The sequence below is a fragment of the Mytilus edulis genome, chromosome 9 (assembly GCF_963676685.1).
Source record: "Mytilus edulis chromosome 9, xbMytEdul2.2, whole genome shotgun sequence".
Classification (NCBI taxonomy): Eukaryota; Metazoa; Mollusca; class Bivalvia; order Mytilida; family Mytilidae; genus Mytilus; species Mytilus edulis.
In genome coordinates this window covers 15641976-15656834 of record NC_092352.1, presented here as the reverse complement: position 1 = coordinate 15656834, position 14859 = coordinate 15641976, and the positions used below count along the sequence as shown (strand labels likewise).

The 14859-nt window shown below is 31.2% G+C and overlaps 1 protein-coding gene across 1 annotated transcript in view; it reads left to right on the top strand.

Annotated features, from left to right (window-relative positions):
- The window catches only part of LOC139487696 (glutamate receptor ionotropic, NMDA 2B-like), a 42659-nt gene that overhangs the window by 12389 nt on the left and 15411 nt on the right, over positions 1-14859 (top strand). Inside the window, exons 2-3 of the mRNA XM_071272683.1 lie at positions 10690-11159; positions 13932-14140. Of these exons, the coding sequence (XP_071128784.1) occupies positions 10749-11159; positions 13932-14140 (620 nt within the window). The 5' untranslated portion in view covers positions 10690-10748. The remainder of the gene's footprint in view (positions 1-10689; positions 11160-13931; positions 14141-14859) is intronic.

Genomic DNA, 14859 nt, shown 5'->3' with positions numbered 1-14859 from the left:
ACGTGTTTTTCAACACTAAATCTGCATTCCCATGGAAACAAATTGCGCCTCACACCTTGCCGACTTGTTTCTTTATTCACATTAGACTAACATCACACAGGAACTTCTTAGGAAAACCAAAAAGAAGTTGGAAGTATCCATTAACTTTACTTTCCACTATACAGATGATGTTCTCTCACAGTCTGCCTCATATCTTGACTTAAGTCTACAAATTGACAGTGCGTGTCGGTTGAAAACAAACTTTACGACAAAAGAGAGGATTTCAGCTTCTCAATTGTGAACTTTCCATTTCTATGTACATGTAGCAACATTACAGCAGCGCCTGCATACGGAATAGCTATATTCCAGTTGATTAAATAGTCTATGTCTTGTTGGTGCGATCATGATTTCCTTGATAGAGGGTTGATGCTCAAAAGGAAACTATTAAACCAAAATTCCACCCTGTGAAGTTGAAGATATCCCTTCGTAAGTTTTACGTACGCCATCACGAGTTGGTTGACCGTTATAGAATATCTTTTTTAAAGATAACAAATATATTCCTAATGTAGTAACTATAATCTCGTCCCCTTTTCCGAAAGTGACCTTCCGAATTAGAATTATTAACGGGTATGTACTAAAATGAGCAACACGACGGGTGCCACATGTGAAGCAGGTTCTGCTTACCCTTCCGGTGCACATGAGAACCCTCCAAATTTTGGTGGGGTTCGTGTTGCTCAGTTTTAAGTTTCCTATGTTGTGTTTTATGTACTATTGTTTGTCTGTTTGCGTTTTCTTTTTTAGACATGACGTTGTCAGTTAATTTTCGACTTATGAGTTTGAATGTTCCTCTGTTATCTTCCGCCTCTTTTGCCTAGATTTCAAAACAAGTTTTAAATAAAATTAACAGAGACTATTAATTATCTTTCATCAACACCAAATTACTAATGAGGACAAGAAAATATAGAATTTCAACAACAGATAACATCTGACAACGGGTTTTTTTTTTATTGTGTGTAAACATCTTGCTGTTCTTCAAGTTTTGATATTCGAAGGATTTTTATAGACCAATTTTGCAACCGATACTTAGTATCATGAACGAACCTTTTTAGTAGTTCTTGATTTTATTAAACCTTAAATAATTAGCCATTAGTGTTACATAAAATAATTATGTTCGTTAGGGGATATTTTTAAGACTTTGATTGTCACAACACTTGTTTGTTTGTTTATTTCTGTATTTGTTTCTGGTTTTATTCCAGGATTTATATGGGAACTTTCTTCCAGGAGTGATATATCGGTTCGGCAATTTATTAATGATATATATATATATATATATTCATACAATGAAAACTGTTTTAAAAAATATTTTTCAATATTGATAAATGAATATTTCCCATGAGATGTGTAGTAAAATTCATTTCTCTATAACGATTCTTTAAGATATATGGACTTCCTACAAAGCGTTTCCTCTAGAAATGTTGTTAGATCATTTTTTTTCAAAAAACGCATAATTTATAGTAGTTTTTGTCTTTGTTATAATAGCAATCACATAACAGAAATCAATGTAGAATTATAGAGAAATGCATAGTACTTTTGTTTCTTAATTCAAGTTGAAGAGTAAATGTCGCTTCCTAACAAATATTGTTTTCAAAGGTTTATTTGATGAAACACAGCTCGAATAATTCAGTTAATCGGTTTCAATAAAATATCCTGCTATTAAGTTTAAATATACATTTAGTAGATTGTCATCATTTAAGAACAATAATATGCAACAATTACGAAATTGCTTTTAAAGTATATCCCCCATTTACTGAATACAGACTTTCTCAACAAGAGTCTCGAACAAAATTTAGCATGTTCGAACCCTATCACAGAGAGTCATCAAATAGCATGTTTAGAACTATTGTAAATTCCACTTATAATATAATACTTTTGAACTACTTAGTAATCATTGCATTCAAATTTGTTTTGTTTAAAAAACTATCCTTGTATCTGTTTTATTGAAGTAACATTATGATCTATTGTATTTTTGTAACAAATACTATTCTTCAAGTTAATTTTGACAGCTTAATAAGGAAATGAGTGTTTGGAGTATTCTTTAATAGATGGTTAACGGGGAGTTCAATAAGTTCCAGTACAGTGTTATTTAATTAGGATTAATCGTCCGTTTACTGCAACACCAGTTCTTGGTTGCTGTGTTAGTTAATATGCTGTCTATTTATATTATCTAAATGATTACCAGATAATCATCAAATAACAAATAGATATGAAGCTGAAGCTTGTACAAGCCGCTAACATTATGCATAAAAAAACAATATAACTATACAATATATCTCAATAGAAAAACCAATAGTAATTTAGTTAACATGTCTTTAAGGGTCTAGTCCTTTCATATAAATAAAAGTCTTACGATTTGTGCAACAATACTGATAAAAGATAATAATATACGAACAAGATGAAATGAAATAGTTTTGACAAATATTTCGGCACAGCAGATGACCTTCGTCAAGATGATCTTCGTCAATGACAACTTTTTTTCAAAATTGTGAGACAGTCTTAATTTAAGTTTACCATTTTCACTAAGCTTGTTTATAAGCATGATTCATTTCAGTATTTTACATTGAAAAACAGTAGTCATGTGTCGATATGTTTGATAAAAATAATCGTTTGAATGTCTTTTCTTTAAAAAAATCAGAAATATTCTTAAAATTGTCGAGTTTGACAAAATTGCTAACATGGGCTGACTTTTCAGCCCATCATATAATCTTTATAAAAAGCATTCAAAAAATATTCTTGATTAAGTAATAGATCTTACTCATGCATGGCTCTGATTTCTTGTCCGTTTGATATAATGTTGGTCCTTTTTGGTTTGTTAAAGGTCTTGGAATTTTAAAAATATTGGCCACGAGCATCACTGAAGTGGTATCAATTATCGAAATGAGCATATGGCACAGGAAAATTAGCATACTGTTAATGTTATAATGAAGACATCTGTTTTACATTGAATTGGGTCTTTTGATAAGAATAAGTTAAAGAACCAATATATGGATTTGTTGCTATTATTTTATGGAGTTAAAATTTAAGGCCATATTGAGGCAAAAGAAACCGGATTGGTTTTCGAAATATGTTCTGTTTGTTGTTTTCATATCACAAACAGCTTGATGGTAGATTGAACTTTGTCTGTGCCAGTACATAAAAACATTCTCTGACAAAGGTAATCTCGTAACTGCATTGATCTTATATTTAAAAGGTTTTTCTTGTTATTCAAATATGTATTTATTAGTTGACATTTGGGATAACATTCCGTATAAATATCTTGAATGCGTATCTATCCTGAATTGTTATAATTATAGAAGTGAAAACTTGGGTGTTTTAACGAATATCTGGCAAATGACGTAAATTATCACTAATTGTCGACACGTTACATCATTGCTTATTTCTATACCATTTAACTGTCTCCCAATATAAATAATAGTATTACAAGGAATTCAAAAGCATACCTTTTTGCAAGTCCTTGGAATTTTAAGTGCTATTTTTGGCAAGAATTGTTCTAGTGAAACGAATTCAACATCGTCTTTTATTATCATAAAATAAAATAGTAAATGGAAACCTACAGCAAACATTGTATAATGGGAAAACCACATACGATGATTGATATTTTCTAAAAAATAAAGATTTGAAATTACAACTTATTGTCGACAGTTAAATGAAATTTGACTTGCTTTTTATAATTGTGCGTACTTTTAGATGTGGAGTTTGTGGACTATGTCTGTTTTGATGTTTTGTTAAACATTGTTGTATTTGTACCGATTTGATGAGTTAAATTCACTCCTTGTGGGTTATGATACCCTTCCTTAAGTACGAACTTTTCAAACTGCAATAGTATCAAAACAACAAATGCAATGCATAAATAAAGGCAACAGTAGTATACCGATGTTCAAAACTCATAAATCGATAGAAAAAAAACCAAATCCGGGTCACAAACCAAAACCGAGGGAAACGCATTAAATATAAGAGAATGACGACACAACATTAAAATGTAACACACACAGAAACGAAATAAGCATTAGACAAAATCCGATGAGAATAACAAATATAACATCAAAACAAAATACATGAATTTGGGATAGAAAAGTACCGTGACACGTCTTATAATAATATGAATTCACACTCAAATATAAGAGGAAACAAACGACACAAAAGAAACACAACGTTAAAATGTAACACACACAGAAACGAACTATAATATAACAATGACCATATTCCTGACTTGGTACAGGACATTTTTAAAAGAAAAAAATGTTGGGTTGAACCTGGTTTTGTGGCATGCCAAACCTCCCTCTTTTATGGCCATGTTAAATATAACATTAGAATGACAACACAACATTACAGGACTACAATACAAATAAATAGGAGAACACAATTGACAAAGAAACACACGAATAATAGCTAACAAAAGGCACCAGGTTCATAATACAGATGGGCTAATTTGTACATATACCAAGGGGAAACTTCGTTCAAAGCACCATTATGTACTGTTTCATTTCGTTTAAGGTTCACGTGGACCCTATGGCTAAAATGGCGGCATTTTCAGCTCAAAATTTACTCTGAGTACAGACAAACATGCGCATCTGGAATTTTGTTTAGGTATGGCATGCCCTAAATAAATAAAATTCAATGCATTGTATGTTTTAGAAAATTGAAAAGTTAACTGGATTTTGCAGTGCACTTTTTTTCGTTCCTGCAGAAGATGATAAAATAAACAAACAGTTGAGTTTCGCTTGATTTGATTCACTCAGGTACACAGTTTAAATCACCAATTATTGTCAGGTATCTATTGTCCATCTATTGTCCATGTCAATTAATACAGCTCACTTCAATTATTACCTGTGGGGAAGTTCTCAAACCTCTTTCCCAACTTAGTTTATTTTGGCACCTTCTGGAGGAATAAAAAAGAAATGAACTGCAAAATCCTGTTAAGATTTTATTTTTCTAAATCATGAAACATATTTGAAATCTATTCATCTAAGGCATGCTATGCCTTTAAACTTTTCCAGATGTACATGTTTGTCTGTATTCTGAGTAAATTTTGAGGAGAAAATGCAGCGATTTTAGCCAAAGGGTCCACATGAACCTTAAGTGTACATGTTGTTCTAAGTTATTCTGAAGCAGCAATGTCCAAAATGATTTCTTAATTGAATATCTTCAAAAATGAACTGATTTTGTAATACATCAATTTTAAGACCAAATGTGACCCTTAAAGCATCCCCTCTTTTCATCTAACGTTTTTTCTTCTTCATTTGTTTAAATTCCAGAACATAAATATATAAGTATACACAGAATGGTGCATTTAAATACCCAAATCTAAGTTTTAAGTTTTATTCCTGGTTTGTTTATCCATAGGTCTAAAGATTCGATAATAGCATCACATAGCATCACACAAATGCAAATTGGCAAAATTGCATACTTAAATAGATATAACTTTGTTGCTTACACGCGTTGTATAAAGATAGATACAATTGTTTAAAATTGAATGACATCTCTTAAATATCCTATTACTGAATTTTACGATATCTTCCATGTAACCATGTTTAAGTTAATTGAGTATTTAATTAGAAACGTATATCATTTACCTCCCCCCTCCCCCCCAAAAAAATAGCCGAAAAGAAGAAAACATAAATAGTTTAATAGCTATTCTGAGACAGTTGCTATACGACTATAATGTTTCTTATAGATAAAACAGTAACAGCCACTTTATAGTTATTGCACAGTTGGACTTTCCGTTTAGAATTTTCATTGTAGTTATTTTGCTATTTTGCTTTAAACGACTTTCACTAACAAATAAAAGTACAATATCACAATTGCATATGCGTACTTTTAATTCAATTCAATTCAATATTTATTGGAAAGAGCAAATAGAGGCGTGATCCAAATACAGACAATGATAATATTAAAACAACATATAAATAAAATAAAGATGCATGTAACAACAAGTCATAAGTAAATTTTATGGACACCATTACATTGTAAGTATATTCTATGATTACCCTTACATTCTAAACTCATATATTCATACACTTTTAAGTAACATTGCATTTGTTACTTGTAGTTGGAAATGCTTGAAGATGACTCAAACAGCAATTTTGATAGATTATAGTTAAACAAATTTGATCAACAAATAATTTATTAAGCAGAAATATATTTGTACATATCCAAACCTAAATAAAATAATAAATGGTAAAAACGTACATATCAAATATAAAGTACATATTATTTTTTATTGATACCCGATGAACTCTAATAAAACATTTAATAAGGCACGGTATATTTGAAATAATGTGTCCAAATTGTCGACAACAGAAATGTGTAGCTCTTGATAGCAGTTTGATTTTAATTAATAAATGGAAAATTGTAAAAAAAATCTAAAAACATACAGAGAAAATTGGTCATACTACTTTACCTAATTCAATGTAAATATAAGCATATTTGTAAATGTCTCTGTTCGTCCAAAACAGTTATGCTTTTAGACTATTTTGTGTAATGTCTTGTATAGACATCGGTTATATCTAATTTAAGTAAATTCAGTTTAAAACGACTCATAAATAAATGGTAGGACCTGTCGTTTAATCTGACAACGCAAATGCCATTTTGAATGATGAATATAATGAAGTCTAGGATTTGTCTGAATGTAGTCATAGACAGCTGGGTTAGACATTTGTATAATGACTGGTTTTATGTATTATTTTTTTTAACTATATACACAAAACGTCAAACTGTCACGAAAGAAATGTAACAATAAAAATATATACCAACCCTTCCTTCCTAATGGAATTGAAAATCATTCTCCGAATTTGAGTTTATACTTTGTTTATTGATTATGATGATGTGTCTATCAATCAAGACATGCATTATAGTTATGCTATTATTCAATTATTTCGTTATTATTTTTTATATTTGACAAATGTATTGATTTGAACTTGTCGTTGAAGATCTTTTATCCATTATGCAGATATTTATTGACATTAATTCGCGATTTATTATCATGATATTACATGATAACACGTGCAAACAGAATGCCCAAAACCAATGTATACTTAATATGCACTTATTTTAGTTACATTTAACACGATTACAACAGACTCCATAATGAGAGATTTACATGCATTAAAGCTCTGCATCATCATTTTATAGACAACGAATACTGGTACTGATGGTTTTAAAGAATCAATTTTAGTTCGAACACGTGATTAGAATTGTTGAATTTTATTAAGAAGAGTCACGACAAGGAAACAAAAATTAATAGATTTTAATTGAAATAAAGACATTCTTGTAATGTATAGGAATATGCCTTATCGAAAAAAGAATAAAAAAAGAATTATACAGCTGCAACTAAAAACTAGACTGGTGTTATTAGTTTAAATGTATTAAACTGCTAGTTATACTGCCATTTTAGATTAAATATAGCGCGCGGAGAAAAATCTGACTATTAATAAAACTTTGAATATTATTGTAATTGCAACATTATTGTGAGACAGGCAAATCATTTTCAATTGATTTTATATAGTGTAGGCGGTTTTTCAAGGTTGAACAAATTGATCCCTTAAAGTTATGTTTTGTTTATGCCATGCTTTGTTATCAGAATGTTTCATGTCATCTTTCATTCATTAAATAAACCTAATGAAAAATACCAGGCTTATAATTTTGTTCACCTGACGCCCGTTTCGTCTATACCGACTCATCACTGACGTTCGTAGAAAAATTTTGGTCGAAGTGCTTTAAAAACGTAAAATTCGAAAAAAAAATATATATCAAGTAAGGCTAAGGGGTGTTCGTTTCAACCATTCTATAAACAATAAAGTATGTCGTATGAAAAAACGCAAGTTTATATATCCCAAAATCCGAAATGTTGTGCACAGATATTTATTGCTTTGCGTTGTTTTCAACGTGCTTCCAATTCATTACAGGAAAAAAAGCAAAAGCAAAAGCAAAACACATCAAACGAACGTAAAACAACTGTCAAATTCCTAACTTGGTAAATGCATTTACTTATGTAGAATATGGTGGATTAAAGATGTTTTATAGCTAGCTAAACCGTAACTTTTATGACAGTCAAATTGCAATAAAGAATCAATAAAGACAAACCGGTCAGGCAATTTAAATAAAAATAACACTAGTCTTAATAATTTTCGCGCGTTCGAAGCCCTTGATTGACCTTACCAGGAATATTAAAACCTAAACATTTGTAACTTTTGATGTATAAATAGGTAGAAAAGTTAGGACACACAATATAATATACACAATGGATTAGATTCCCGTCGTCCCTAATATAGATACTCTACGGAAAGATTCCTGTGACAAGATCCCAAGGTACAAAGTGAGACGATTGAATATTTGCTCTGGTTTCAGTCGCAATGTCTTGACAGTATTTGATTTCCCAAATTTTCAGAAGGTCTAAATATAAAGAAAATAAAACATCATCAAAATGAATAAATCGAAATATGATAAAGTGAAAATTACGAATATATTGATTGGAAAGTGATATTCAAATTTGATTTTAGGGGAAATTAACCCAACATTTCAAAATATTAATGTAAAAATTTATATAGTTCAGCTCGACGCTTAAAACGAGCATTGAATTACAGTGTACTGTTTTGTGATTTGAACGATGAGATAGAAAAGTCGGAACAGTAAGTTACACTTATTATTCCACTATTTTTCAAAATCTGACACTAAACATGCATATAAATTACAATTAACATTTTTAAAGAGAACTAAAAAATGAAAAGAAAAAGTAGTGTTTTGGGGAAATTCTATTCGATATGAGTTTAAAACTCTGTTGTGTACTAGTAAATTTAGTTTCACAACCAAGCTACATAAGTTATTATAAATATCTTGAACAAACTACAGGTTATATTGTTGATAATATAAAAAAGAAGATGTGGTATGATTGCCAATGAGACAACTATCCACAAAAGACCAAAATTACACAGACATTAACAACTATAGGTCACCGTACGGCCTTCAACAATGAGCAAAGCCCATACCGCATAGTCAGCTATAATAGGCCCCGATAAGACAATGTAAAACAATTCAAACGAAAAAACGAACGGCCCTATTTATGCAAAAAAATGAACGAAAAACAAATATGTAATACATAAACAAACGACAACCACTGAATTACAGGCTCTTGACTTGGGATTGACCTTACAAGGAATATTAAAACCGAAATATGATTTGACTGCTTGTTGACAGACTAACTACATAATAAAATGTTCATCGTTATGGATCATTGGTAATCATATAAAAAATTTTAAACCGTAAAATTATCATAATACCTGCATACTTTGTATTGAAAAAAGGGAAAGATTTCAAACATCCCGATGCATCGAAATGTTTAATAACCTTATGTCTTAAAAGCCTTGCAAGTTTTGTTTTTGTCATTTGGAGAATTGGGTGTTGATGACAAATTTAAAATGCATTTTTTTATAGTTCATTTACAACTTTACTAGAGTTTAGTACGATTGTTAGATTTAAACATTGCAGAAACATATGAGTATTGATGAGGCATGAAAGTTTGGTACCTTTTGGTTAGTTTTATCTGTTCCTTTGAAGTATACTTGATAGTTTCTAGTATTTAAATGAAAACTTCTCACACAAGGTGCAAAATTATTTAATAATATAATAATAATAATATTTAAAAATTTATAGCGGAAGTTCTTCATTAGAAATTTTCAATTTTATCCCGGTATAAAATCGAGTTGGTGCAATCAGGGGTGTACGCAACTTTACATCGGTGTTGAAGATTCATACATTCTTCGGTTGCTCCTCATGGTGTATGCATTTTCAACAACGGATTAAATTTCTGTTAACCCCTGATTTCACGAAAGGAAACTAATATTTGGACAGGTTTTGATAACGATAGTGTGCTTCAATAAAATGTAGAGATAACATATATATATTTGCAGACATTTGCTTTTCAATTGGTCGTCACACAAAAAGAAACAAGTAAACACATGCTAAAAAAAGCTGATTTATTTACTATAGTAAACATTCCAAATGTTTGAAAACTAAGGTATATGACCAGGGTTTTCCATTTGTTTGGGGCAGTTTGTACGGACTTCACCCATTTTGAATTGCATTGGGGTTCGAATTTTTTGTTAACTTTTTAACCATATGCTCACCATAAATCGTTACCTTTGATATTGCGGTTTCATAAATACCTTACTTAAAACCAATTAAAAGAGACGATGATCGTCGTTTAATAATTTGATTATCATGTAGAATTACAGTTTTGATCGAAAAAGCATTCTTCATTGATGAGTATCCATTACTCTATGTTTGGATTGTATTTCAATAGTTACAAAAGTTTTGAGTTTTTTCATGATATTGAATGTGACGTATCATTCAATCATAATCAGCTTCAAGGATATGCGCAGATATAGAATAACAGATGCAAGAAAAATGAGTAATTATTATATTTCACACGCTTGTAAATAGAGAGTTTGAGAATTTGTATTCTGAAATGAAAAGGACATTCTTCATAATTTCAGGCGAATCTAACTTACTGTATACGTAACAATGAAGTACCAGTATTGGCAGCTGTCATTTACACGATCTCCCTTCATTATCAGCTTTCTGACCATTGGTGATTTTATAATGACATTGTCGTTATGATTCCTTAAGAACAATAATGTCATATTTTTTTATTTATAGATAAAGATAGCTGTTGACGAGAGAGTTAATTGTAACCTTTTCGCCTTCTATGCATCAATATGTTTATTCCAACCACGACTGTTTGGGGATTCATATGGACTTTTTGTTTACACTATACAGCACATGGCCAACGGCCTAAAGTAACCATACCTATATTGGCGAAAAAACTAAGTAAATATGAAAGAACAATAACAACTGAAATTTCTACATTGATGAGAACCAGAACAACTTTTATGTTACTAAGACAATACGACATTAAAATAGTGTACTTGCCTTTGAATAATGAGTCACCATCTGAAATTTTGCAACTGTTTAATGATACCCTTTTGCAAGGAGGTATCAATTCCGTAATATACCTCCAGATAGGCGGAGAAACCTCTGTATCGTCAACTGATTATGTTACAACTGTCTTGGAGGATTTAGGATTGCCAGTTTTATCATGGGACCCCAAATATTCGGGAGCGCTAGAGGTAATTATTTTTTATTTATATTAGTAATTATTTATACACTATTGATTTGGGACTTTCCTTTTTGAATTTTCCTCGTAGATCAGTATTTTTGTGATCCCCCACCCCCAGATACTTTAAAGTTTACTTGTCCCTGCTTACTGCAATTGAGGATATATATAGTGGTCTAGTGGGACGGCTGCAGTGCAGGCGATTTGGTGTCACGATATCACAGTAGCATGGGTTCGAATCCCGGCAAAAGCAAGAAAAAAAGCGAAAGCAAATTTACAGATCTAACATTGTTGGGTTGATGTTTAGACGAGTTGTATATACATAATGTACACAGCCATGTATCACCATCATTGATGGCGATCCGATGGATTAATCTGGTGTAGAGTTGTCACTGACTCAGACGTACTTATAAATATAATTATTTTCTGTGACTGTATCTTACATTAATTTGTAGGATCCTTTACTATAGATAATTGAGCTGATCTGTAACAATAACATTTCCATGCCTTATATATCATGTACTGTAGTACGCCGCTAGATTAAAACTGACGAGGAAAGGTAACACACGGCCACTGAAAGCTTTATTTTTGTAAAGCCCAGGTGGTCGTGTGGTCTAGCGGGACGGCTGCAGTGCAGGCGATTTGGTGTCACGATATCACAGTAGCATGGGTTCGAATCCCGGCGAGGGAAGAACCAAAAATTTGCGAAAGCAAATTTACAGATCTAACATTGTTGGGTTGATGTTTAGACGAGTTGTATATATATATATATATACAACTCGTCTAAACATCAACCCAACAATGTTAGATCTGTAAATTTGCTATATATATACAACTCGTCTAAACATCAACCCAACAATGTTAGATCTGTAAATTTGCTTTTGCAAATTTTTGTTCTTCCCTCGCCGGGTTTCAAACCCATGCTACTGTTATATCGTGACACCAAATCGCCTGCACTGCAGCCGTCCCTCCCGCTAGACCACACGACCACCTGGGCTCTCAAAAAAAGAGCTTTCGCTGGCCATGTGTTACCTTTCCACGTCAGTTTTAATCTAGCGGCGTACTACAGTACATGATATATAAGGCATGAAGATGTAATATATATATATATATATATAATAATATTTTTAAATTTGCAAACTACATTTCACATCAAATAATAACAGGAAGCACACTTTATAAAGGACTTTCAGCCAAAATTAAACGGATCTACTTAAACACGTTTGATTTATCTCCCCTTATCGTTATTGTAACGTAATAAACGTTACCAACGGCAGTGTCGTCAAGGACATTGTTAAAACGTCGCCTGAAGATTGCCAGAAGGCATGAAAGCGCTAGTGACAATATTTTAACGAACTGTTATTATTTGATGTGAAATGTAGTTTGCAAATTTAAAAATATTATTATATACATTCTGTACACCGTGTTTATTTACTTTTGCTATATATATATATATATATATTAAGTAATGTTCTGTGCACGTCCTTCCACAAAAGCTCATTATCATAAAATGTTATAATTTATGGCATATAACAGACATAAGTATATTGTATTCAGAAGATGTTTAAGTTAAAAGAAAGATTTTTTTTAATTGAAAATCCAAGTGAAAAATTAGAAGCTTTGCTAACTGAACTTTTGTCAATTTTTACCTTTTAAAAAATTGAAATTTAACAGTGGTTTGAGTATATCTAAAGGGAATTGTTACGAATATGTTTCAATTTCTTTAAAAAAAAATCAGACTTGTGCTGAAAGGTTAAATAAAAGATACGTTAATAATATTAACGTCATCAATCGTATTGATCAGAACCACATTTATACAATTAATGACGCGTCAGTGAAGCACGAAGCCAAATAAGAAAATTCTTATACCTAATTCAAACGTTAATTCGAAAGAAGTATGCATTGTTTATAGTTCCAACTTCATATGTTGAAAGTTACATATCCAGGTTTCACAAAAATGAAAGGTTAATCTCTTACAACAAGCGTCAGGAACCACCACTTAGTGGCACATCTGATTCTACAGCAGCAAAAATAAGTGAAAAAGACTTAAATGTAATGTAAAAATTCAATTACAAAACTAAACAGTGTTCTTGGATATTATTAAGATTTTCAAACTATTTTTAATTTGTAGAATTTAATTAATGTAGTGTTGAACAATAGTTGAGTATCTATGACAGTTTTGATTGATAATCATAAAGTTATCGAATCGAATCTACGATGTTATAGGTTAGATAAACAATGGTTGTTCAACAACAGAAACGTAATTAATTAGTTTTCGTCTTTAATTCATTTTGCAAAAAATAAAAATGCAATGCCTATACAAAGCCGAATATTCCTTTTAGCAGATTATTTGTACTCGATTGGATCTTACCATTAGATATAAAATAGTTTATGCAAACATTAAATGTACAAAAAAACGTAAATGGGCATATCACTGAAAATCGTTATATGTCACATAGTTGTAATATCCTCTCTTGTATGGTAGAATAATAATTTCAAAAGTTACTAGTCACCAATGTTTTGCTGGTGTATGAATTGGAATGCTTACCATGTCGTACACCATATTCTTGCATATTGAAGTTGATTTAACTCGCTCAATGTGTATATTTATTGGTAAACTACTCTTGCGCCGTAGATAATATTGCACAGATTTTTCTATTACTCAGAAATAAATTTTAACAAAAAACACCACAGAAAAAGATTGTATATAACGAAAATTATGTCATTCAATGAAATCATAAGCAGTGTTCTTAATCCCTATTATATTTGAATAAAATTATTACAGAAAATCAAAGATCAGAGAATTTTACAGTTTGCACCGACAGTGTATCACCAAGCAAAGGCTATGCTACAGTTGATGGAGTTTTTTAATTGGACGCACTTCACGGTTGTTTCCAGTACACATACAAATCACTTTGATTTTATTAGTGCCGTGAATGACTTGGTGACTGAGAAGAACGAACAGGCCAAAAAACACATACCCATTAAACCAGAGTACGTATATTGTTATGTGAATAGAAAGAGGCGTGAATTATAAGTCAATGAGAAGGTGCATTGTTATGGACACTTATAACATTATTATGGTATTTTGATATTCAACCAAACATCTTCAAATTTAAACATCTTTTGATTAATACGAAAATATGGTTTAGTTTTATATCCTTTGCAAATCAGGCCCAAAAGAAAACGCAACGATACTTACAAAAGCTGAGAAAACGAACAGTCATACTTTTAAATTATGTTCATTTGGAATATCAACTTAAACACTTTTAAAAGGCATACTACGATTACATTAGTTTCCTCACAAACAGCGAAATACTGCTTGGTCTGCCGAATAATTCAATAAAACTTCTTTGAAAATATCAAAAATAATTTTATCACGAAACAAAACCGAGTTACTTTATATCGTCTGCTCTCAGGGAGGTTTTTCACGAATGTAGATATTATATGGATAGAACGCGTGCAATTGATAACGTATTGTTTTCAGTCTAGTGTAGAAAAGATGTAAGATTACATGCAAACCTATTCTCCTTCGTCTTTCAAAAAGAGACGAAAAATACCAACGGGACATTCAAACTCTACAGTCAAAAACAAACTGACAACGTCATGGCTAAATAAGAAAAAAAAATGCACAGACATAATACACAAAACACAACATAGAAAACTAAAGTTTGAGCAACACCAATCACACCAAAAGCTGGGTTGATCTCAGG